A 25,971-nucleotide genomic window follows, 5' to 3' on the forward strand; every position below is an offset into this window, starting at 1 on the left:
TTATTTTGAGGGAGAAAAAAAATTAATCCTCAGTAGCCAATGCGTTGTTCAGCTATTTGCATCAAAAGTGGTTAGTCAGGACGGAGTGCCTCTTTTATGCTTTTATGGAGGAATTTATTGTTTGGTGCTCTACTTTTTCAGATTAAATTCAAAAATTGTTTTAAAAGAACAAACTTCTGACCCAAGGATGTGTGTTGCAGCTTATTTCCTGTTTTTATCTCTTTCCTCCTGCACAATTCACGATTGAGCGTTTCCGATGAAATCATTCACAGTTTATCTTGGGGGGGGTGGGGGGGGGGAGAATAACAAACAACCTCCAGGGTGAATAATTGTGGCGACTCTGACCAGTGACATCCTCTGGTGAAGAATGATCACTGCAGTCATAACACTGCGCGAGAAAAATGCTTCCAAAAATAGTTCTCACCTTGTGGATAATATTCAACCATCGTTTTCCATTTCTGTGCATTACATCAAGCATCATCTCCACTGCTGCGTGTTACAGCTCATACAGAGCTGCACTGGGAGTTAACGCTGCCTGTGTTGAGCGAGGACATGACTGTGATCTCCCAGTTGCAGTAGCTCAGCTCTGACACTCTTCTCAGAGCTGGGGAGGGGGTCTGTTCTAATTCTGGCCAATCACTGATAGCTCTCCTGCTCAGCGACTCGGCCTGTCGGGCCCCATTTGTTAAAATAATTATACGGCTTTTAACAGAATTTCCCGGCTTAAAATAAAAACCTGCACTGCGTTGGTTTAAAGCAGCAGAGGTGTCGCATAAAATGGCTGATTGAGATCTGTACAGGAAACAGGTTGAAGTGATGAAGCAGTCACTCAGCGGCCACGTGGGTAAATTCCCTGCATGATAACAGTCAGAGGAGGTCTGTGAAGGGTTTTCTGTGGGTGTCCTGGTCAGAGACAGTGGCGCTGCATGTCTCTGTCCTCCCTCTCTCTGCTCAGAGCTGAGCTGTGCTCCTCTGATTTATTTTGAGGTGGTCGTATCACAGCTGTTGTATCTGTGGTGGCAGACCCTGGCCGAGCCCCTCGACACTCTTCCTTCTCCCCTACTGGCCCTTGGTCCTGGTAGGAACCCTGTTTGCTCGTCAGCCTGCTTCTTCAGGGACATTCAACATCAAAATTACTCTGCATCCTGTCTTTTGAACTGCTCTTCTTCATCTTTAATCTTTGTGTGAATCTGAGGACTCTGGTAGGTTTATTTCAGATGAGGAGGTGTTGGATTTATCGAGACTTGCCTGTGTCCTTTGTGTACCGAGATTTATTTAGTTTAAGGGAAGACGCCTCATTTATAACACTGTTGTTTCCTCGGACAGCCAAGAAATCAATACTGCTTTTCCTTACAGACGTTTATTTTTAGTTGAATTTCCACTCGGATCCCTGCCTCCCTCTAAAAATATTGAATATACAGTAGCTGGGGATGCTTGTGTCACATTGATGTGTTTTTTTTATAGAAGAACTTTTGTACACACACTGTCTGACATTGACATCAATAAGAGTGGATTAGAAATAAATAAATAACTTGCCCATATTAAGAAGTTCTTAAAATAGCCCATGGGGCCTGGAACAGGTGCCATGTGCTCGGCTTGTGAAAGCACAGGCAGTTTGAAGGCGGCACTAATTTTATGCACGTAAACAGGCTCCGGCTGTGAGGCTGTACAACACAAGACGGACGCAAGTGCAGGCACAGCGTCGCTTCATATCACTCTGGTTGTACTAACAAGCTTTGTTATTTCAATCAAAGGTGTTTTATCACTTTCTCAAAGTGTGGAAGCTACATTTATATATTTCCCACTGCGTATACAGCAGGTTTAAGTGCCTTGCTCAAAGCCACTGTGGTGATATCCCAGAGGGAAGTGGTGTTTTATTAATCTGAGGTTAAAACTGGGAAACTAAGTCATTTAATGGACTCTTGTGAATCTTACCAGAACCCGTCCATTAACTAGAGGAGCTTCACATTTTCACCAGTGGAAGAAAAACACATTTTCAGCAAATTACATAAATTTGAATCTCATTAAAAGGATTAATGAGGCTGAGGGAAATAGAAACAAGTGTGAAGGTGCCGAGGTTTTGATGATTTCTACAAACTGAGTGGAACATTTCACAGGAGAGAAATCAACATGTCACTTCTCTCTTTGTCCTTTCTGCCCTGAGAACAATTATTATTCAACATCCAGCATGCGATCGTTTGATATATCTGCAATAGGGCTGCAACTAAGACATTTTAAGTGTCAAGTATTTTCCCAATTAAGCGATTGGACAGTAACTGGCTTTAAAATCCCACAGTCCAATGTGACCTTGTGTTTACTTGGGCCAGACCAGTAGCTGCTCACCTTACCCTCACAAATTACAAAGAGAAGTAGTGAACACTAATATTTGAGAAGCTGCGACCTGCAAATGTTTCTTCAGTTTTTCTTAATCAGAGTAGATTTTCTGTATCTAAGTGATTGATGTATCAGTGGAGCTGTGTCATGGTTCATAGTTAAGGTAACAAGAACACACACGTTGGCTCTTTGTCTCACTGTCACGGTTTACTGGGACGCTGGGAGAATGGAGAACAGACCATTGTTACAGTGGTGATTTTACTTTTTAATGTCTGCTATTCTTTTTTATTCTCCTATTTTCTAAACTTAATTGATATTGATAGTAATTGATAGTAATTGATATATGTTACAAATTACAACAGTAATTTCATAAACACTGCCTGCTCAAATGGGGGTCATATCAAAATTCATATTAAAAGTAATTCTGGACAATTTATGATGGATCCAAGTCTTTAAAACAGTTTAAGTAAAAATAATGTCCTCCTCTGAATCCTGAACATGTTAAAGGTCAGTTTTATGATGATCAATTAGATAACAACCACAGGATGAGATGTGATATCACTCCTTCCCTCCTAGAACTCGTTCATAAAAATGGAGGCTTGTCAGGAGAGCGTCCCTGCGCCCACTGGTCCCACAGCGCCACCAGCCGAGGGTCCCCACATCGACCTGACAGAGGACCTGGCCCAGCAGCTGGAGGACATCATTAGCACCTACCAGGCCGCTGAGATTGAGCCAGAGGACACAGAGGAGGTCACAGCCATCAGAGAGGCAGACTCGCGGAAGGACCAGAAACTGGAGAAGAAGATGCTCAAGAATCTAGGTGTTGTATTTGATTCTTTCTCCACCCAAAAACGTTGTATTGATTTGAGCTGATGTGGGTTTCATTCGGCTCAGTCAGCAGAAGTCCGAGTAGTGCTGAACCTGATAGGTGTGTAAGCAGAGCTGTTGTGCATGTAAGTGCATCCATCTGCAACAGATGTGCAGGGAAAATAGTATTTGGTCTTTTGTCCAATTGACTCAGGAGCAAAAATTCATTTTTAACGAAGTGTTTTAACAGACATCTCTGGATCTTTTTCTGGAAAGTCTCTTTTTACATAATAGCGTGTAATAGCTTGTGCTCTAGATGATGACGGACATGTAATGTTGTCTGTGGCTGTTCCAGGGAAGGAAGCGATGCTGCTGATGCAAAGTTTGAACAAACTGGGTTCTCCTGACCAGAAACTGGAGGCCATCATCAAGAAGCACGCCGAGCTGGTGAGTGGACCATGAATTAAAAAGGCACAGAGCTGGAATGTGGACTGGTATTCAGGACAGATATCTTCCCCTCTTGTGGACATAGACGTTTGTGTGTACTTGTGTAGTTGGAGGAGCATCGCAGTGATCAGAAACAGCTGAAGGTTCTGCAGAAGAAGCTGCTCCAGGTGTTGAAGGAGAAGGACCAACTGCAGAGCGAGCACAGCCGGGCCGTGCTGGCTCGCAGCAAACTGGAGGGGCTCTGCCGAGAGCTGCAGAGGCACAACAAGACCTTGAAGGTACTTCAGTGTTAGTAGCTGCAGTAGTAAGAAGAGTAACTCCACGACTGGGGTCTGAGCTACTGGAATGACCAGGTGCAGTTAAGTGGAGTTTTGGTGCCGGGTGTTGTCAGCATATGTTCTGCTGGACAGGAGGTGACATCAGCTGGCACCAAAGGTCAGCTGCGAGGTCAAAGGTCAGGAGTTTACCTCTAAACCTGCCACCACAACTCACGCTGTGAAAACAAGTGCTGCCAAAGATTTCTAATCCACCAAACCAGACCAAATTGTGAGAAATTGCTTATATGTATAAATTATATATATTATTCATATTATATTTATTATTACATATATTTTTGTACATTATATATAATATAGTATGCAGGTAAACAATATATTTATAGATATATGAAGTTGGTTAAGTATGTACTTCTTCTCTCTCCCTTTCAAATATGTAGATTAAATCATTAAGTGTTTGATTTCCTTTTTTCCTCATCACTGTTTGTAAATAATACTTTGTTCTGATTATTTTTTTACATATAAATTATAAATAAATAAATAAATTAACATGAATAAATTAACAGCGAAACTGAGAAAGTGGAGATGTGAAAAAAACACAGGCTGTTCCCTATTGGTTAGAAAGAAAAACTCAAAATGCAGGGAGACCTGGGGACTGCATGAGATCTGAGAAAGTACATGTTGTCTCTGCAGCTTCCTCTTGCACAGTTTGGTTTCTAGCACTAAACTCCGTCCCCCGAAACACAGGAGGAGACCCTGCAGAGGTGCCGAGAGGACGACCTGAAGAGGAAAGAGATCACCACCCACTTCCAGGGCACGCTCAGTGACATTCAGGCCCAGATCGAGGAACACAGCGGCCGCAACACCAAGCTGTGCCAGGAGAACAGCGGCCTGGCGGAGAAGCTGAAGGGGCTCATTACTCAGTACGACCAGCGAGAGGCGGTATGGATCCTGCCACGTACTAACGAGCCCTGGGGTTTTAGACGAGACAGTCACACAACACTCGGGCAGTTACAGGAAAGCATTAGTTGAATTTGAACTTGTAAACTCGCAGCAGCTTCCAACGTTGCTTGAATTGGACTCGAACCTCACACATCTGGGCCTCGGGGCGACTGTCAAACCCATGAATTATTAGCAAGTTTCACCCAAGTCTTACATTTATTAGCAACAGTATTTCAGCTCTGTGTAGCCAAGCAAGAACAGAAAGAGCTTTCTGTGTGAAAACCACTCATAAATCCTCCTGAACGTCTTCCAGAACCTGGAGAAGGTCTTCAAACACCGAGACCTGAAAGAAAAGCTGCTGGAAACCAAACTCGCACACGCGACCTTGATACTGAAGGAGACCGAGGACAAGCACAAGCTGGAAAAGGAGCTTGTAGGTTTTGTGTGTCCGATTTGTCGAGTGCTGAAGCATTTTAATAACATTTTCAATACTAATCCTCCTAATTCTCATTTTCATGGAACGTTCCACAGCTGGTGAAACAGCTGGCAGAGTATAAATTGCATTTGAAGTCGATGAAGGCGCACGAGAGCGATATGAAGATCCAGGTATTCAGTAACACGGCATCACAAGCTAAATGAGCTGGTTCTTCTACCTCCCCGGAGATATGACTTTTCTCACCGTCTCTCCCCAGCTCGAAATGTACTCCCAGAAGTTTGATGAATTCCAGGGCACGGTATCAAAGAGTAACACCGTCTACAGCGGCTTCAAGCAGGACATGGACAAAGTAAGAGAATATTTGAAGCCTCAAGATAACACACAATCGCCTCGAACAACAAGAAAACACAATCGGACAAACTGTGCCAACATATTGATCATGTGTCGTGTTTTTTTCTTGTGTTGTAGATGGCCAAGAAAATGAAAAAGCTGGACAAGGAGTGTCAATCATGGAAGACCCGCTTTGACAGCTGCAACAGGAGTCTCGTGGAAATGGTGTCAGACGTAAGAAGCATTTTTTCGTTTCTTTGCAACAAATGCAAGACTTGCGGAACAGTCCCCTTAAATCCAATGTGGAGCCACACTCATAGATATCAGTCCAAGTATGACATGGTCTTCAAGATCCATGAATTATTCTCAGGGAAATCAATGAAGATGTGGAAAAACTCCTCACAATTCTAGAGAAATTACTGGATCCACCACTTAACTCATGCTGTATTTGTCCACCAAGATTTGGAAGAAGGTAGCAAAGACCTCCTCACTTGTGCTAACACATTAAACCTGTTTTAATCCTTTACAGAAAGACATCAAGGAGAAGGAGTTTGAGCTGATCATGAACAAGAACCAGAAGCTGGAGAATCTGTGCAGGGCTTTGCAAGGGGAGAGGAAGGGTCTTTATGAGAAGGTGCAGGGAGCTGCAGGTCAAGCAGACGTCAACACTGCTGCAGCCAATGCGGAGGAGGAGGTCCCTGAGGTGAAGGAGGTCCCTGAGGTGAAGGAGGTCCCTAAAGAGGCGGAGGAAGACCGCCCCGTCCAGAACACAGAAGCCCCCGCCACCGCTGCCCCTACTGGGACCCCGACAATCCCAACTCTGAAGACCATGCAACTGGAGATACTAAAAGCCGAGCAGGCCCGTCTCAAGGAGGTCGCCAGTTCTTTTACGATCTCTCACATCATGTCCACAGAAACAGTCGCAAGCCAATCACAAGGACACTGCGAGGGCGTCCAGGATCCAGAACAGAGCCACGGAGACGAGAGCGGCGGCGAACAACTCCAGGCAGGCGAGCAGGAGGGAGAGCAGGAACAGAGAGATTTTGAAATGGAGTCAGTTGATTAATGCTGTGACAAAAGAAACCAGATTCATCCGAGATTCGTGGCAAATAAAAAGAAAAATGCTGGCTTTAATGTCGAGTGTGTGATCCTGATGTGTCAAGTGATTTAAGAGATGCTTCCTTTTATGTCCTGCAACGGGACGACTGCAGCTAAGCAGCTTAATGTCTTTCTACCTCGCAGATAAAGAAATGTCCTGCATACACACATGGAGCTGCTGAAGATCCTGGTCGATCATCACTGCAAAATATTGACAGCATTGAAAATAATGTCTGGTATCACAGTAAAATGTAAAACCAGTGGAACACCCCTTTAGACAAAGCTTCAGCAGAAGGATCTTCTGCTTCCTCACGTGTAAAGAAAGCCGAGGTTATTTGAAGCTGCAGATCTCAGGTCCACATTCAAATAGAAAATGGCTGAGGGGGTAAACCCAGCTGTGGTCTCTTGTGCAAAAGCTCTCGCAGCTTTTTTATTGAAAATGGAAAAAGCTCTGCAGGAGCTCGCCGTCAAAGAGCGCACAGAAGGTAGGCAGCATTCTGTGGGGCCAGATAAGTGCGCGTAAAAATAGACACGCAGACACCGTGCTCTGCAGCTGGCAAGGCGATTTATGGTTTGTACCCTGAGCGGTGGCGGCAGAAGGCCTGTCAATAATTAGATGTAAAGAATAAATCCTAACAGGTTTTAACTTTACCTCATCGCCCACAGTCTCTCTCTCCAGGAATTCATCGGGCAGAGAATCTGCATCGAGCAGAAACACCCGAGTGAAGCTGCTGCAGCCGTGTGCAGGAGGTTGTGAGCAGTTTCTACATTATGGAGGTTGTGGTTTTAAATTCTACTTAACAAACAATCGTTAAATAACATATTTTACAAATCTGAGGTCGATGTTCTCCCTCTTCACTGTGCTTACAAAATGAAGAAGTATTATATCGATGTATACTGGACTTTTGGAGTTTTCCTATCGATGAAAATTATATTTGTGACAATTATTGATATTGTGTTATCGCTCAGCTCGACATGTTTTCTAAAAATAAAACTACATGTGACCCCTCGTTGCATCGTAGATTGATCCTCACACTCAGATCAGGGATGCCATTGGGTAAACATGTTTCTAACACCTGTGTTGCTGATTGCACCGGACATTTTATAATAACTTACTCTTATCTTTAAAGTTTGATTTCCCTGCAGGGCCGCCTCACTCTTGTGCTTCCCTTGAGGGTGAGTGCAGTGTTTCTCAATAGTTAGCACAGTCAGACTGTGGCTAGACTTCTCATAACAACTTAGAAGTTCTCCAACTTGTTGTTTTGTGCCGTTGTTTACAGTTTTTTCTTCGAGAAGCAAGTTACGCAATCGGTGTGTGTCTGAATAACACGTTACTCAGACGTCCAGAAATAAAAACTAGTAAGAGCAACAAGTCAAAATAGAACAAACATAACAGTAAACTGAGAAATCTTAAACGGTCCTATGGTTTTAAATTATATCTAACTGGTTTCTACACTTACTCAACTGACCCTGATGCTGTAAAAAATAGTGCTCAACTAAATCTGTACAAGATCCAACATCATTTGTGCCTAATCCTCAACTAGTGTGAATAGAAACTACTAATAGATGTCAAGTGTAGCAGAGCACATTGACAAAATAGCATGTATAACATGTCTAAAGTACAAGTGCAACAGTAAACCTCAGTGTGCACCTATTAATTCATCGAGAACTCATAACCCATAAACTAAAACAACCCTAAAGTCTTTGCTGGATGACATTTCCAGCTGTGTGAGACATTTTCAGCAGCTGTGCACTCAGTTATTCCAATTTTGTTAAAAATGTTAAAAAGTATTCTCCGCAGTGCCATCGCCTGAAACTTGTTTCTTCCTCAGGAGTGTGGCTGATGTAACCCAGGTGCAGTGGGATTCCTTTCCACAGCGTGTGGATGATGAGTTACAGTTTAGCGCTGAGATACCGGCTGGGGACCATCAATCAAAATGTATTTCACCTGACACCCCGACTTTGATTTATCTATTTTTATGTAACCATTCTTGTTAAGAAAATTCATAAATTACCACCTGTCAAAACATGTGTGCTGGCATTTTAGTGATCTACTGTTAGTGTGTGTTAGTCAGAACAGTGGCAGTAGAAAAATACCTTGGGCAGGTAAAAAGATCCTGTTGATGCTGATCCGTCAGTTCTCCTGTCTGCTCGGTCGCCTCCACAGTAAAGACCTGGAGGAGAATCAGGTAAACGTCAGACAAGTAAAAACTAATGAACTAAACTGTCAAATGAATAGAGCCTGACGATGCATTGTCAACCGATAACATCAGAATCTGAATTCTTTCTTATTTACAGAATAAACAATGCAGAAAAGATGTTTATTTACATTTTACGTACACATTTCAATTCCTTTATATTATTCATAATAAAGGCTGATATATCAGATATTTGAAATTGTTTCATCATTGGTGGACAAAACGCCATATCGTTCCACTCTAAAAATGAAATGTGACAAGGAAATGTCATCTCTGTCACTGGTATATTTCAGCATATCGAAGGTGTAATTATATTAAAAGCTGTGAAAGTCAACATTTTATAAACAAGCTCAAAACTCTTGTCATTCTAACAAGTGATTATACTCTGACTCAACAGTTTATCCTTCAGTTTGTACTTTCTTTTTACACGTTTATACTTTGCTGTTTTGATTAAATTAATGCAGATTTAATTAACATGCTTTTTATTTATAAACAGAAGATCTATTCTTTCAAATCAGAACATTTCAGCTGCTTTTAAAATAGTAAAATCAGCCAAATATAAACCAGAAGGACACAAAAATAACCTTTGAGTTCAAATAATATTTTTCTGATATACAAAGTACCTTTTCACAATAAAAATAAATAATCTGCAAGTTCGATTCAAAACTTCTGTATTTACCACTTTGGTTTTTATTGGTTTTATTCTAATCTTCCCAGAGAGAGTTTCAGTATTTTGGTTTATTTGTTTGTTGATTTTGTTTCCCTGTATTTCCAGCCGGGAGGTGACCTGGTTTCTGTCGAACATGGGGGGGTGCTGTTCTGTCTCTGCTGCAGGAATCCAGCAGACAGACCCTGGAGGACGTTTTATCTGCACAGTTAATATTAAACTCCTTCATGCACAACACACGTTAATTAATCAAAGTTATACATAAACAGAGGGGGTGAAGGCTGATTCATTTAAGATTGTTAAATGCAGAGTTGTTAAATGATAAATATTGAAAGTGGCTTTAAGCAGCTAATTAAAAAATTGTTGTTAACGGTTTAGAGAATGATTTAAAACTGAAAATCAACATGTTCTCTTAAGAGGGTTTAAAATCACAGAAGAATAGATGTGTTACTATATACATGGAAGAAAAATAAAATTGTCCACATATATCTGGAAATAATTCTGTTTTCTAATGACAATGACAAATCTAAATGTCTTGAATGCCTGTGCTGCACATTTTACTTTATGGGTGGTCCAATCATCTTTCTGTTATTCTGCAGCTAATCTTTGAACGCACCATCAACAGTGCTACTATGGACCGGTGTGCATTTAAACACTGAGGCTGCAGGAGACGAGATGTTATACAGCATAACTTGTAAAACCAGCTGCAGAGGACTGTGGTGAAACTTCTATCCATTATCTCACAATCTTTTATCCAGTCATCACAAAATCTGGTATGAATTTGGTTTGAAAGGAAAAAACTTTGACCCCTTTTAGGTGTGACACGCAAAACTACTGAATGGATTCTTCCATTAGGACACGGGTCAGGAGAGAACTCATTACATGTTGGGGCCGATCCAGACAAAGGGTTAGGGTTATCTTTTTTTTTTTTTTTTTTACATTTTCACCAATTTCCCGGGGATTCAATCATGGACCTTGATGAAAAGAAACAAAATCCGGCAGATTTAGAGGACTGATACTTGAGTTCTTGTGAGTGTGTGCAATTTACTGTGGCCTCATTGAATTGAAGCGGACATGAACTGCTACTAGAACCAAAACAACATGCACATATCATCTCAGTGATGCTGCAAACTTTACAAAGATGTTCTCGAAACTCTATGGTGAATATACCTCTGTGAGGATTCAGGTATCAGAAATCAAAGCCTCATCAGTCAGATCTGGATTCTAATGCCGTTTTAAACCGTTTTTCCTTATTATAAAAAAACTTATTTTTCTTAAAAACAATATTGGCAGAATTACACTGTTGGACCATGGCCCCATACCTTTTTCTCAAAGGCATCATCATCACAGAAAGTTATGTGTTTTTCCTTTCAAAAAAACTAAAGCAAACCTTCTTTTTCCAGCATCCAGACAACAATGCCCTTGATTGTTCAGTGTTTGTTAATGCAGTTCTTTATATCTAATTGAGGGGTGGGTTTCTTTAAGGCTTTTGTTCCATTGTGGGTTTACCCCGAGAGCTTCGGTGCAGCCAACAAAAGCTGCCCCACATACATGGAGCCGACTGAATGGGAGGACATGTAACCGTAAATTGTGTTGAAGATCACTGGTATGCATGAGAAGTGGGATTCCCTCAAGCGTGAATATGCATGTTGCTGGGTGGAAATGTCTCTGAGTTCACCACACACTGTCCGCGTCACATGACCACCTATGCAGCACGGTTGGAATATATCGGAATACTTGAACGCATGTAAATGTCCGTGATGAGAGATCCGAAAACATAAACTTTGGGAAATGATCTGATGAGGAATGAAGAGAAACTGACAGATTACATTTAGCCGAGTGTAATCGTTTGCCTGTGAAGGATCCATGATTAGGAAAGTGTTTGCCTCACATAACAAAGAGGCACTGACCCGTTAAATGGGAGCAGAGGGGTGCGAGGGCTCGGAGGGGAGATGTGAACGTGGGGATGAAGTAGGCAATTATGTTTTCGAACTCCCTGCACAGCACAATGGGTTTATAACGAACAGAGAATAGAGTGAGGACGGGGTGGGGTCTCAATACATTAGCCACTACGGGTAATAACTCATCTTTCAAAGGATTGTTTTTATTCCTCTCTTTGGTTTTTGGGGAGCAAACCCACAGGAGTCAGTCCCATAGAGACTTTGACGTTAATTGGTGAAAAATGCCCGAGGAGGAAGAACGAGAGAAGTTGGCCAGAGTCATCCGACAGTGGAACAACAACAGACTGGACCTGTTTGAAATAAGCCAACCTGACGAGGTGAGTGGGCTGCAAACACTAGACTGGATTCCTGCACCTCAATCAGCTGTAGGCTGGATTTACCTTCAGTCTTTTTAACTTTAGATGAACCTCAGAGCTGTTTTATAAAGTTAACAGCCACTGTAATACTTAAGCAGAAGGTAATTATTTTTAGATTAATTATTTTGTCTATCAAATGTATGAAAGGTTTTCAGTTTAAAGTCATTAAAAAAAACTGAAAGCAGAGAATATGAAGCATTTTTGCCACAAGAGAATTAGGCGATTGTCAAAATAGTTGTTGATTCTGTTTTTGTTGAACAGGTCAAATTATGAATCAAGAAAATAATGATTTTTTCACTTTATGAGCCGAATGGTTATTGGTCTACAGCTGTTGGTAGTTTGGACAGTATGGAGATGTAAACATGCAAAGACATGGATAGATATAGAAATAACAAAGTAGAAATTCTGCAGAAGTAGAAATACTACACAACAACTACCTCCTCCTACTACTTATACTACTACTATGACGACAACTACTTCTAGTTACTTACAGCAATGATAAGTGTCCAAACATTCTTGCTATTCTGACTCTTGATCTTCTGATTTACATCTTATTTTATTGTGACCATCGTGACATTTCACTGTGCTAAGAGTTGGCTTATTAAAGGTGTGGATAGAACTACTGAGCACGGAGTACTCTTAATATTCTGAAAGCATATTTAACTATATAGTCCCGAAAACAGAAACCACAGGACACATTGAAAAAACCTTGGACGTTTTTTGTTTCCCAGCAGAATGTGGAGTTTCACGGTGTGATGCGTTTCTACCATGAGAATCAGGAAGAGGGGAACGTGGCCACAAAGTGCCTGCGTGTCTGCAGCAACTCTTCCACTCGCCAGGTCATTGAAACTCTCTCGGAGAAGTTCAGGCCCGATATGAAAATGCTGAATTCCAGTTATTCCCTTTATGAGATCCAAGCCAAGAAGGGTGAGCATTGGTTTGGTCTGTGTTCTCTGGTCCCGCAGCTGCAAACCGTCACTCTGATCACTTCTCTTTGTTTTATGTGGATGAAGAACGCAAACTAGAGCCGGACGAGAAACCTTTGATTGTCCAATTAAACTGGAGCTCGGACAACAGAGAAGGACGCTTTGTGCTCAAGAAGGACAAGGAGACTTCCCAGGTATCATCAACCTATTACTTAATGCAAGATTTAACCAGGTGTACCTCATTTGAAGGTGCTATTTTACAGGTATATGATAATTTAGTCAGTAGATAGCTTCCTCCTTTACACACACACAATTTCACATTTGTTTTATGTGTTGACAAATAAAGGAAATGTCTCCCGAGAAGGAGAAAGGAGGCATCATCCAGAACTTCAAGAGGACATTGTCAAGAAAAGACAAGAAGACGGAGAAGAACAAAGCTAAAGCTGCTGACAAGGTCCCAGGAGACGAGAAGGGGTAAAATGTCCAGTGTTCACTATACGTTACTGTTTTCAAACTACTGGTCCCAGGTCTGCTGTACCTAACTGTCTGAAAAACCATCTAACCTGTAAAACCAATATCCAGGTCAACTGAAAAACTACTTAACAACCAGGAGGCAAATCACGGCTCAGAAAACCAAAAGCAGCAGAGGCAAGCTGCAGGTGAGTATTCTGGAAGGTGTAGAGATATAGAAACTGTGATGAATTTACTTTCATGCATAAAATACAGGAATATTTAACATCTATTCTATAAGAAATAGATTATATAACATAAGAAACGACGGTTGCTGGTGTGAACACTCAGAAAGTTTCCATCCTGACTTTTCAGATCAGCCTGGATTACCACTCGGGATTAAACTCTGTGAAACCTGTGAGTATGAGATTAGATGTTTTCCTTCCACCGAGTTATTTTCAAGTTTAATAACCTGTGAGTCAGAAGCTCAGTGCCCCCTGCTGGTGTGTTTCACTTCTCAGCTGAGGAGGCCTTCCTGTCTGCAGTCATAAATTACACCAACAGCTCCACGGTCCATTTCAAGCTCTCACCTGCGTACATCCTCTATGCTGTGGGACGCTTCACCCTGCGGCGCCAACACAGGCAAGGCTCGCCGCGCTCAGGACAAACACACGCCGTCACATCCATCACCGGCAAAATGGTGGCCATGACACGGAAGGTCATCCAGGCAAGTGGAAGTCAAACACCTACTTTTGTTCCGTTTGAACAGATGAGACTGAGAAACACGAGACCAGATGTTGTTGCGAGTTTAAAAACGACACTGCTGCTGTGTTTGACCCTCAGAGGCAGCAGACCATTGCTGGGGCGCTCGCCTTCTGGATGGCCAACTCCTCTGAGCTGCTGAATTTCATCAAGCATGACAAAGACCTCTGCCCGCTCACACAGCAGAGTCAGCTGGACCTCGCCCACCTGGTGCACAGAGCTTACAGGTGAAACAACAAGACGATACACGGAGGCATACGATGCTTTTCCAGTGTTTCTATCCTCCTTCCCCATCAAACATGTGGCTGTGCTAAGACCACATCATGAAAAGTGGAGCTAGAATCACATCTGATCTCATTCACCTCACCCGGCTCTACCCACTGAGGCATTTGTCCTGCAGGTCTAAACAAACTGCAGTAAAAAATTAATTCTTCAGCTATGCAGAAGCAAACCTCAAATCCCCAAATCCCAAACCTTACAGTGAACACTACATGCACTTCAGCACTGTGCCACTTCAGCATTAATTTCTCCTGCCTTGTGAACGTGGTAGTAAAACAAATATTAATGTTTGTTTGGTTTTCCAGTTTCTAAAATATAAGTGACTTCTCTTTTCTTTAATCAAAGTAAAGTAAATCTTTCGCTAATTTGAGCTTTTAGTTTGAAGAAATTTGTAATTTCATGATGATTGTGGGACTTGAGGGAAGTTTATTACCTCTTCCAATGTTTTCAAATATTTGATATGTATACTCCAAAAACTGACATGTTAGTTTCAGCCCAAGACTGCTTATTATCGTTTCTGACATTCTAGATTAAATTTAGTTCAACGAAAGAACAAATTCTCCGAACTCAGGTTATGTGGTTATTAAAGTGTAAAATTCTAAATAATCACATGTGTTGTTATCTAAATGTTCTATTTGTGTCTGTTGTATTTTTCTCAGTTGCCTGTTACAGTGTCTTCAGAATGAGTTAATGAAGCATTTGCCAACTTTTCTGATCGATCCTGAGCAACATGGCTCCCTGCCGGCTGGTATAGGTACACATTCATTAATCACAATACAATACTGTATAATTATATGAGCTGAGATATGTTCAGTATTCTGAAGTTGTATCTCTCGTGCTCTGCGTGTCCCAGAGATGGTGCTGAACACCTTCATGAACACCATGTCTCTGCTACGCCGCTGTCGGGTCAACCCCGCCCTCACCATCCAGCTCTTCTCCCAGCTCTTCCATTTCATCAGCGCCTGGCTCTTCAACCGGCTCATGAGCCCAGCGGCCACCGCTCCGGGCCTGCGCTCCCACTACTGGGGAGCAGCTCTCCGCCAGAGGCTCACCGGCATCGAGGCCTGGGCGGAGAGGCAGGGCCTGGAGCTGGCCGCCGACTGCCACCTCGGACACATCATCCAGGTCAGTTCCTACCTGGACTTCCTGTCTGGATACTGGTTAAAGCAATGTTTAGTCTGTCTGCTTCTTTAGAAACAAAGTAAAATCTGAATCAAATAATCTTTTCTGTACACATTTTCTATTTTTGGATGTTTTGATGAGTAGATACATTGAATAACCTTGTTTTACATAATTTTCAAATCCGTGTAAGAGATTATACTGTACATTGTTAGATAGCCTTTAGGTGAAATACTTTGTACCTTTTAATTCTTGGGAGGGACAGTTGTTTAGTCTATAGAAATGATAAAATGATGGATAAATAATCCAAATAAGGTTAAAAACATCTAAGAACATGACAGAAGCTTCTCAGTGCATCTATATTACACGTTCAACATCCACGTGTAAGAACTCGTTTGTGATTTTTGCAGCTTTTATCCCAGTTTTTTTTTTGATTCTGCGTCTGAGAACATCCAGAGAACAGGAGCTGCTAAAACACTGTTTCCTCTCTGTTTCCAGGCAACCACACTCCTGACCATGAATAAGTACTCGATGCAGGAGGCGAAGGACATCCAGAATACCTGTTTCAAGTTGAACTCACTGCAGCTCCAGACGCTGCTCGCTGGCTACCTCTATGCAAACACCGAGCCTCACATCCCCCCCGTGAGTACTGCAGTGTGTTCCTCCTCTCTCTCTCTCCTGTCTTTCTCCACCGTGTGCTTTTTAAAACCACGATGCAGCTTTTGAGACAAATCCTCGTGTGAGATCTTTGAAATCAAGAGGAGTCAGAGGAAACTCATGCACACAGGGCGGATACAGAGAAAACTTGGGGTTTAGAACTGCACAAAGCAGATGACGGCATGTATGAATATTAGTTTCATAATGAATGTGTCTGACTGTACCAGAGAAGCTCGGCAGTATAGGTTTAACAGTATGAATAATTAACGGTGATGAATGTGATTATGAATTATATATGAAAACGAGTAAAGCGACTTGTCACATTACCTGATTGCTTCGGAGTGAAATATTTCTCTAATGTTTTACGGCAGATTAACGCGACTATTCCACGAGTCACAAAAGCCAAAATCCATGTTTCTGCGTGAAGCTTTTGGTTGCATCATCAGTTTGAGATTTTACAACGAGCCAATAGGAGCTGGGAATATGTCATGAGATCAATTCAGCCACTTAAACTCATAAAATGATAAACATCAACATCCATATTTAACTTTGAACAGCATGAAGGCAATGGATGCATCAAACTAAGCTCACTTTGTGTCTGACATGTTTATTTGAGTCCCTTTCATTAACATGTATTTACAGTTTTATCTATGACGTCTCCTTGGTTCACTTGTCTGTGAGAGTTTAAAGTTTTATCATAAGGAATATGTACCTTTCATATTTGCTACAACTTTCACAAACAATATTGCGTTTGTTTTTCGGCTTTCATACAAAAACCTGAGGATTGTATTTCGCTGTCTAAAAGTTTTAATGAGGAAATACTCAAACTTGAATGTTTTACAGTTGTGATGGAGTGTAAAACATTTATAAAAACATCTCTGTGCTGTTAAAAGAACTTTTAAAGGTGTTTAAATCCCAATTCTTTAAGAAAACATGATGCTAGCTGAGACTCCAAGAAAGCTACTTATTAATGCTAACAGAAATTATAAACAATACTTATCTTGTTGGGTTGAAGCAGTCGTTTGAGGCAGGACAACATATGAAACTCCTGATTTAAGCTAACTAGCAGCTAGGCTAATTAGCAGCTAAGCTAAGGGCTAACGATCTCACAGGAGAAGAGCAGAGAACGCGGGTGGCAGAAGTGGGCGGGGCCTCGTCAATAGAATGACCCAGTTCTTTGCCGTGGGAACCGCCCCCACCAATTATAACAGTCAAATAATAAAAACAAAACTGCACAACACTGTAGGACAACAACAACAAAGATAAGGAGTTAAGTTACTGCTGAGTAGGAAGAATGTGCATCGTTCAGAAGGTCACAGGTTCGATTCCTGCCTTCTCCAGTCTGCATGTTGGAGGGTCCTTGGGTAAGACACAAATCTGCCTCTTATGAATATACGAGTGATAGAGCATGATGTATGAATGGATGACTGTGACTCTTAGTGTGAAGTACTTTGAGTGGCCCTGAGGCTGGAAAAACATTATATAACAAGTATCTTTTTATATAAAAGTGAGAACAAAATACTAGTGAGGTAGTAGTTTGGGGTATTTCTGCAGACCAACAAACAAAATGACGATAACAGCTACACTCACTAACGCAGATGCTTGAACAAACTCATACTGTGGTTCCAGATTTCAAAAGACTCAGGATTATCCTTGTATACCCGTGAGATCCTTTATCAGCACTGCAGTGGGATGAAGACGTGAAACCAGCCAGCTTGAAACTCAGCCGCTCAGACAGCCCAGCAGATGCTTTAATAGAGATACAGCAACTGGAACTGAATTCAAATGATGGGACTTAAGTGGTGCGTTTGTATGGATACCAGCACAGAGGCTGTCTCAGTGAGCGGAGAACAGAACGAGCTGACAGATGTGGAGAGGAGGCCGTAAAACAGAATCACATTCTCATGAGTGTAATTTGGGAAAACAAATGAAGACGATAAAAAACAATGAGCATCAAGTGAAAAATGGGGTGTAGAAGAGAGAGAACGGGAAGATGGTTGAACAAAACTTAAAGGGAAGTTAGTTGGTCGACCTAAGACGGAAGTTTTGTGAGTTAAGGTTTATTATACATTACACTGAGGTCAGAGGTCAAGGTAATCCGCAGGAAGGTCTTTAGTATTTAGGTTCAGGGTCGCAGTCGGCAGATTCGAGCCTTGTCACGGAATGACAAATGTCTAATCCATATATCCTCGAACGACCTTTTCCTGAAATATTGTCCGCTGTTCTCCTCGCTGCAGGATTTGATCGATGTTGTGGTGGCGGGCGCCGAGGCCTCGGCCGACAGCCTGATTGACAGCGAGGGGCGGGACGTCCAGCTGGAGGAGAGCCTCGACCTCCACCTGCCTTTCCTGCTGCCGGAGGGAGGCTACTCCTGTGACACCGTGAGAGGAATCCCTCATGGCTTCAGGGAGTTTTTGGAGCCAATTTGCCGAAAAGGTACATGATTGTGAATTCTCTTTGATAAATACAAAACTTCTAAATCGCACTTCAAGGATGTAGTGTATTTAAAACTGCTAAAATAGGTTATTTGTGTAGTTCTTCCTGACATCCTACTCTTCCAGGTCTCTGCTCTATAACGTCCCAGCCGAACCCTAAAGGCGACTGGACCGTGTATTTCTGTGAATCTTCACCTCCTACAGAGAACACATACTTGGTAAATACAGAGGTTTTAAAGTATAATCTTAATTTCAGCAGCAAATCCAGCGTTAATGAAGCAGTCGCTGACTGGTTTCTATTCTCTTTACCAGGCAGCACACAGAGAGCCGGAGGTTGTGACCATCACACTGAAGAAACCTCTCAACAGTGGGATGGGGGTCAGCATCGTGGCTGCCAAGGTGACCACGTGTTTCCCAGCTCACTAACTGGAACCATTCTAACACCAGACCTGGGAGCTGAACGTCTCAGCTAATTAACAGCCCGCCTCTTGTTTTCTGCCACAGGGAGCGCAGCAGGGTAACCTTGGGATCTATGTCAAATCTGTAGTCCAGGGAGGACCAGCTGAAATGGTGAGACACGTTCCTGCTGCAGCCGAACTTGAGACTCTAAAAGGAAAGATTGACATAAGCCTCATGTGTCTCTACAGAATGGAAGGTTGGCAGCTGGAGATCAGCTGCTCAGTGTGGATGGTCAGAGCCTCATTGGCCTCAACCAAGAAAGGTATGAATCCCAATAACTTCAATGATCCCCCGACTTGTCCTCTAGCGCCACCATTAGGTTTACATTTGCTGTTTTGAAGGAAATGGGACACAAAACCATTGGTCGTTCGTCTTCCCTGCAAGATGAACCATACGACAGATATTCTTATGAGCTTATACAGGCCCCAGTTTCTTAATCAACGCCAGGTTAGCATTGCTAACAGTTTAATATGATGGTGGATTGGTGGTTGATTGTATTACTCTTGTGTTGATTCAGGGCTGCTGCCATCATGGTGCAAACCGGCCCTGTTGTGACTTTACAGGTGGCAAAGTTCGGAGCGAGCTTCCACGGGCTGGCGGCTCTGCTGAGTAAACCAGCTCCAACAACGACTACAGGTAAAACACTAAACAAGCAAAACACAAATTCCATATCACTTCTGTTTGTTGATCATGACCTGATCAAGAGCTTTTATTGCTCCACAAGGTGAAACAATCTTTGCCAAACCAAACGGTGAAGCGCTGGTGCTGTACCGTGCTCTGGATCCTGGTCCGTCAGTGCATCAGCTCCATGGAGGCAGCAGGAGGAAGAAAGAGCTGATGCAGAGGAACCGGCAGCTGTTCCGCTCCAACCCCAACATGACCAGTGGGTGCTCTTCCATGTCGAGCCTCTACTGGGCACATTAAGTAAATGGCCTTAATGTGAAATATGTTTAATGCTCGAGGGTTCGTCATGTTTTTTTATTTTTCTCCGCATTACAGCCGACCTTTGCCCCGAGGATGGAGATGAACTTGTTGACCCTGTTGTGAGAGGAAACAACATTGCGGCTGTGTCCACCGTCAACCTCTGCACTGACGTAAGATACGTTTCATTTATCACAATGAATTTCTTCAATCTGAAATATAATCCATCAATGATTTCACTGTGAAAATGTTGTATTATTTTACAGTTTTTTTTCACACCTTCATCTAAACGAGTTTTATAATATTTTATTTACAAGGTCTAATGTAGGTTTATCCAATATTTTACATTTTGATTTTATATTGGATAGAATTTGAACTTTTTGTGAAACTGTAGCAACTAAATCTGTCTTAAATTTGGTTCCCTCCTTTCCACCATTCAGACGTTTCACAGGGAATACTTGACACTTCCATCTCCTAAGTCACAGGACAAGAACGTGTCTGAATCCAGTCGACCGCAGCAAACATTAGTGTCTTTCGGGCCTTTGAGTGGAAGCAGCTGCAGTAAGAAGACATACATGGTGAATATTAATGTCCCTCAGGCTCTAAAAACGTTAGATATCATCAAATGTTTTATTTATCATGTCAAGAATCAGTAAACATATGAAATCTGACATAGTTTCCCCCCCAAAAAATTGTACAACCAGGTTAATGTGCCTAAACCGTTTGTGTGTTCCCCTCCAGCGTCAGGCCCTCTCACAGGAAAACCTTTGTATGGAGAGTGGAGGTCCCCTGCTGGACAAAAGGGGGAAGGACACCAGTGCCAAACAACCCATGAGCCACTACTCCTCTTTCCCAATTCGCTCCAGCGTTTCCACCCACGACCTCCTCGCTGATTACAGTTCCCCTGTGAGACACCAGCAGGGCGTTCGCACAAGTGGCGCCGGTGTCTGGAGGGCGCCATTTTCCCAACGTCCCATGTCCACGCCTTCATCTCAGCCCGTACGCATCGACATCCCCATCACCAGGGCAGTGAACACAAATCCTCCACTCACCACCTTCCAGAGTCCGGCTCTGCTGTCGACCAGCATGAGCCCAACTCCTAAAATCAACGGACACAATCCGAGCCCTCACCATCAGGCCCACCATAACTACGCATGCCCCATCTCTGCAGTGAAGAAGCTGCCCCGGCCGTCACTTCCGTCCCAGCAGCACAGGCCCGGCATGTTCAGGGGTCAAGCTGTAAAACCTCAAGTGAGCATCCCTCCAACAAAACATGTTTCCTTCCAGGAACCTCCCACTCAACAGAGGCAGGGAACGGGTGCTCCGAAGCAGAGAGGCCCCCAGGAGCTGTCCGGCCCCTGGAGGAGGGAGACGCAGGAGAACCTGGAGAAGCAGCACCGGCTTCAGGCGGTGGAGCTCCTGGAGCAGGAGGTGCAGGAGCTCCAGGCCAAGGTGAAGCGCTCGGCGGAGGAGAACGACCGACTCCGGAAGCTCAGCCTGGAGTGGCAGTTTCAGAAGAGGCTGCGGGAGATTCAGCAGAGAGGTGACGAGGAGGAGGACGAATATGAGGATTTGGACATGATGGTGGCGAAACAGCAGCTGGACATGAAGACTCAGGTGAATCACATCACATGGCTCTAAGGGAAATATACAGGGTGCAGATATTCAATTATGAGTAATGTGTTTTTAACTTTGGTATATTGTTTTTTGATTTTGATTTTGAGGCTCTTTCCCAGAGGTTCTTTAGGAGATGGAGGCAGATTAATAATAATAGATTAGTCAGGTTTAGGAAGTGCAGGAAAATTAATACATAACTTCTGGAAAAATTACATTTTATTTCTCTCGTGGCAAATCACAGCCCAAATTACCTCAAGGCCGATATATAATGTACAAACATATGAAGAGAAAAGTACATGTATAGAATGTGTTGTGAAGCTGGGATTGTTCTTATCACACAGATTATACTAAAACAGAATCTGTAGAGGCTGACAGGCTTTACCCAAACCAACTAGGACTTGTTATACTTTAGAAATACTAGTGTTATTCGCTGTATAATTAAGGTGATGATTAAAAAGTCTCGATAATCTATAGCTCATATTTTTTGTTTCCATCTTCAGGATAAAATAAGCTCTGGAGGAAATATCAACAGCGAACTGAAAGAGTTGAATCAGCAGATTGGAAATCACTTTCTCAAAAAAGAAGACAAGGCAAACATCGGTAATTGTTTACAGATGTTTGCATGACAATGAGAATCAGTTTTCATGTAATATTTATTGTGTTTATTTCATGTTACACGTTTCTTGTGTGTTACAGGTCACAGACCAACTGGACAGACTGAACATGTTCACAACGTGGCATCAAAAGAGTGAGTTGACTTTTTATTTTTTACAATTGAGGAGAAACATTGAAATGAAATCAACCGACATGAAGATATTTATGCAGCATTTGTACAAATGATGAATTTAAGACATAGAAATCAATAAGCACATCAAGATTATTACATTAGTCTCTATTCGTCAAGCTTATTCCAGTTTGCTTCGTGAATTTCTTTCAAGCGAAAGAATAAATAAATAAAAACAAGCTCCTGATTGTGTCGCTATAAAATATCCCCCCCAACAAGATATACAATTCAAGTATTCATTATGATTGTTTATTTGCAGAAACCAGGAGGAGAAAAGCCTGGCGGCTCATGAGACGCTCACATTCAGGGAGCGGCAGCGTCTCTTTTCTCTGGCGTCCAGTGCATGAAAGAAGTTTCAGCCGTGTAAAAGAAAATGTCAGAATGTTTATATAAAGAAAAGTAAGAATGTGCTGGTAGAAGGAAGGGTATACAGTACAATATAAAAAGGCATGTTCTGTGTTCATTAACTGTAGAGGTGTTTCTCTTAGTTAAATATCCCAACGGGATCATGTGAGTAATTAACATTTGAGTTCATTATTGTTCAGGACTTTGTTTCTTGATTTTTCGCCTGTCTCAACATTATTATTTTGTATTTTCTTACTTGTAGAGAATAAAGTATAAATTTAGGGAAATAATGTTGTCTGTGATAATCAGTGCTGCATCTGTAAAACAGTTATTAAATCCTCTGTGTCACAGTTACTTGGTGCGCTGATAAAACTGCACCACTGCTTTCTCTTGCTCGTGTGTTTCGATGGAGCCGGTCCGCAGCCGCCGGATCTCCTCGATGGCGTCGATGCCTGAAATCTTCCTCGTCTTCACCAGGTAGCAGGCCAGCATCGTCCCGGTTCTACCGTGGCCGTGCATGCAGTGAACTGCAACACCCTGAAGAGAAGAGACACCATTCAATATCGTTTCATCAGCTGCAGCTACGCACACAACCTGCATTAGTTTCTCTTGTGAGACAAGGGGAAATTAAACATCAACTATTTAATTATCCAAGTGATGTTTTCCAGCAAACATTGCAAAACATGGATTGTTTGTATTTTCCTAATTGAGAGGATTAGCTGTATTTAATATGTATACATTTTACACTTTTATATATATATATATATAACACATTCAAATGACAAAGTAAATGACAAACCGCTAAATAAGCTTCAGTAAACAATGGTTGTGCTGACAGCCTGTGTGAGGCTTTAAAAACATACTGCATGCTGGGTTAATTCAACATACTGACAGAGCATCAGACTTATTTTTTCCTTTTTCATTCACAAACTTTGGAGGAGCTACAAGTTGTGGTTTTTTCCACTCTCACACAGGCTCCATCACATTCACCTAATAATTATTCCAAGTGTTTTAGGTTACTCGACCATAACTTGTGAGCCAGCAAACAACACAATACTGTACATGATCCTGAAACTACTTTATAAAAATAATCCATCCTTCACACCACAGTGGATCAAGTGTCTGAGATCTCACCTCCCCCTTGGAGTTGGCCTCTTCCACGAGAGCGAGGAATCTGTCGATCTGACTCGGCGAAGGAGGAGTGAAGTCTGTGATGTTGATGTGGTGCAGCTGCAGCTGTGGACACGAGTCATACTGGGGCGGTTTCCTCTCGCACAGGCAAACCAGGTGTTTGATGCCGTTGTCCAGCAGATACTGGTATTCAGCCGTCATCCTGGGCAACGCCAGTCCGGCCACTTTGCCTGGCTCGACCCAGGAGAAGTTGCTTGGAGCATTGGAGGCCATGACTGTAGGATCTGAGGACAGACAGACAGAGACAGTCTTTCATGTTTGGAACTGGGAGGGTGAAGTGCGTGGTATTCAGACACTTCACCACTAGATGTCACTCAATCCTACACAATGAACATTCAACCTCTCCAGCTAACAGTCCAAGACACTGTTTCATTTAGCCAGACTTCCTGGTTCGTGTCATATCCAGTCAATCTAGAAATTCTCCCAGAGTTTATGGCTTTGAAGTGTGAGTTGGCTAAAACTTTGTGTGTTTTTCTTATGTAAACACCATAGACTGTAAGGTAAACACACAAAGTTAAGACAAGTTACACACTCCTATTAAGTTCAACAAACTTTGACAATGCCTAGCAAGTGTGTCAGTAAACATAACCACAGCAACAAGTTAAATACTGTGGAGACACGTGAGAAAATACACAAAGTAAACAGCAGTACTCCTGAGGGACATTAGCATACTGGCTAGTCTGGCTAGTCCAGTGTCTTCCTGAGGGATTAGTCTGAAGACATTTTGTCCCAGTCAGTCCCAGTTAGTCTGAGAAGGAAACACAAGCAGATGCCTCCACCTTGTTTCACACAGAGATCAGAAAAGACACGACAGAGATCTCGTTTAGCTTCTGTATCAAAGTCCAATTCAGAGCCACTGGAAGCTAACTAGCTAGCAGCTATCGTCATGTACACACACAGACACACACAGACACACACATGTTGCTCAAGCGATGACACAACTGTTTATATTATCCAGTACACTTATATCAAAGCTTCCTGTTCCCGAGTGAAGTTACTCACTGCTTCTTCTCTGTGGTGAAACGATGTTCGGCTACTTCCCAAAGCTGCGGCTAACAAGCTAGCATCAAGCTAACTCGCCGAGGTGAATGAATGACCGAACCCGTCTCCACAGTAAAAAGAAAACAGCTGCTGCTCTGTTATGTAACGGTAGAAGTGCGAGGTGCGTCAGAGACAACCAGCGGAAATCAGCTGTTCAACGTAAATCAGATGTATAAGATGATTCGTTGAAATCATACGTTTTCATGTCAGGATGGCCGAGCGGTCTAAGGCGCTGCGTTCAGGTCGCAGTCTCCTCTGGAGGCGTGGGTTCGAATCCCACTTCTGACAATAACCTTTTCTCTATTAGTACAGTACGTTATATTTATGCAGGAGTCACTTGTTTTATACTGTACTGCTTCATCAACAGAAGTAGAAGTACTCTGAGTTTTAAGATTAAGTAAGTGTACTAATATACCACAAGGTTTATTTTTACTGAATTATTTGCCGTGTTAATTAATGGTCTCCTGTGAAACAGATTATATAAGATTCTTCTTCTTTCTCCTTTTCATTCAACATTTGACATCTTGTATTTGGAACAGTTTTGTTTGGTCGTTGAACGAAGTAAACTTATACCCAACTAAAATACTTTATTACACGTTAAGAACACATCAGAGTCCTTGATACACGTGAACAAATATACAGCAAGCTTTGGGAATACGAATAAGCACAGCAGGGTTTCTGTGTTACAGACCTAAATGAGTAAAATTGTGAATTAATCAATATCAATCTAGCTATTTCGCTGCGTTCAGGTCGCAGTCTCCTCTGGAGGCGTGGGTTCGAATCCCACTTCTGACAATAACCTTTTTTCTATTGGTACAGTACGTTATATTTATGCAGGAGTCACGTGTTTTATACTGTACTGCTTCATCAACAGAAGTAGAAGTACTCTGAATTTTAAGATTAAGTAAGTGTACTAATATACCACAAGGTATTAGGTTTATTTTTACTGAATTATTTGCCGTGTTAATTAATGGTCTCCTGTGAAACAGATTATATAAGATTCTTCTTCTTTCTCCTTTTCATTCAACATTTTGTATTTGGAACAGTTTTGTTTGGTCGTTTAACGAAGTAAACTTATACACAACTAAAATACTTTATTACACGTTAAGAACACATCAGAGTCCTTGATACGTG

General features: G+C 42.2%; 3 protein-coding genes and 1 non-coding gene across 4 annotated transcripts; 3 read left to right on the forward strand and 1 right to left on the reverse strand.

Moving 5' to 3' along the window:
- The first annotated feature begins 908 nt into the window (after positions 1-908).
- Positions 909-6,705, forward strand: txlnbb (taxilin beta b). Its single transcript, XM_053433954.1, has 10 exons — positions 909-1,202; positions 2,911-3,154; positions 3,497-3,588; positions 3,696-3,866; positions 4,611-4,805; positions 5,119-5,238; positions 5,337-5,411; positions 5,498-5,590; positions 5,710-5,805; positions 6,101-6,705. The coding sequence occupies exons 2-10, from the start codon at positions 2,926-2,928 to the stop codon at positions 6,635-6,637; spliced, it is 1,608 nt and encodes a 535-aa protein (XP_053289929.1). The 5' UTR covers positions 909-1,202; positions 2,911-2,925; the 3' UTR covers positions 6,638-6,705.
- Positions 6,706-11,716: 5,011 nt separating this feature from the next.
- On the forward strand, positions 11,717-22,607 carry LOC128450703 (afadin). Its single transcript, XM_053434313.1, has 25 exons — positions 11,717-11,812; positions 12,586-12,778; positions 12,865-12,971; positions 13,124-13,251; positions 13,360-13,452; positions 13,583-13,644; positions 13,749-13,954; positions 14,071-14,216; positions 14,928-15,022; positions 15,122-15,393; positions 15,886-16,029; positions 18,282-18,480; positions 18,606-18,697; positions 18,792-18,878; positions 18,984-19,049; positions 19,127-19,200; positions 19,456-19,574; positions 19,663-19,821; positions 19,938-20,032; positions 20,300-20,437; positions 20,601-20,935; positions 20,984-21,476; positions 21,977-22,076; positions 22,173-22,224; positions 22,520-22,607. Exons 1-25 carry the CDS (start codon positions 11,717-11,719, stop codon positions 22,605-22,607), a joined length of 3,639 nt encoding a protein of 1,212 aa, XP_053290288.1.
- dusp23b (dual specificity phosphatase 23b) lies at positions 22,225-25,071 on the reverse strand. The gene is made up of 3 exons (XM_053434314.1): positions 24,799-25,071; positions 23,740-24,020; positions 22,225-23,142 (listed from the first exon to the last, which is right to left on the reverse strand). The coding sequence occupies exons 2-3, from the start codon at positions 24,007-24,009 to the stop codon at positions 22,957-22,959; spliced, it is 456 nt and encodes a 151-aa protein (XP_053290289.1). The 5' UTR covers positions 24,010-24,020; positions 24,799-25,071; the 3' UTR covers positions 22,225-22,956.
- Positions 25,043-25,125, forward strand: trnal-cag (transfer RNA leucine (anticodon CAG)). Its single transcript has one exon. It is a non-coding gene; the product is annotated as a tRNA-Leu (tRNA).
- Positions 25,126-25,971: the final 846 nt, after the last annotated feature.

The sequence above is a fragment of the Pleuronectes platessa genome, chromosome 11 (genome assembly GCF_947347685.1).
Source record: "Pleuronectes platessa chromosome 11, fPlePla1.1, whole genome shotgun sequence".
In the NCBI taxonomy this organism is placed as follows: Eukaryota; Metazoa; Chordata; class Actinopteri; order Pleuronectiformes; family Pleuronectidae; genus Pleuronectes; species Pleuronectes platessa.

Bases quoted from the DNA above. Each gene is read 5' to 3' on its own strand.
- txlnbb (XM_053433954.1), top strand. From the start codon at position 2,926: ATGGAGGCTTGTCAGGAGAGCGTCCCTGCGCCCACTGGTCCCACAGCG. The intron at 3,867-4,610 runs GTACTTCAGTGT...CCCGAAACACAG, and splicing joins GGCACAACAAGACCTTGAAG to GAGGAGACCCTGCAGAGGTG. The intron at 5,239-5,336 runs GTAGGTTTTGTG...AACGTTCCACAG, and splicing joins ACAAGCTGGAAAAGGAGCTT to CTGGTGAAACAGCTGGCAGA.
- LOC128450703 (XM_053434313.1), top strand. From the start codon at position 11,717: ATGCCCGAGGAGGAAGAACGAGAGAAGTTGGCCAGAGTCATCCGACAG. The intron at 18,879-18,983 runs GTGACCACGTGT...TTTCTGCCACAG, and splicing joins TCAGCATCGTGGCTGCCAAG to GGAGCGCAGCAGGGTAACCT. The intron at 20,936-20,983 runs GTCGACCAGCAT...ACACAATCCGAG, and splicing joins TTCCAGAGTCCGGCTCTGCT to CCCTCACCATCAGGCCCACC.
- dusp23b (XM_053434314.1), bottom strand. From the start codon at position 24,009: ATGGCCTCCAATGCTCCAAGCAACTTCTCCTGGGTCGAGCCAGGCAAA. The intron at 23,143-23,739 runs GTGAGATCTCAG...TCTTCTCTTCAG, and splicing joins AGGCCAACTCCAAGGGGGAG to GGTGTTGCAGTTCACTGCAT.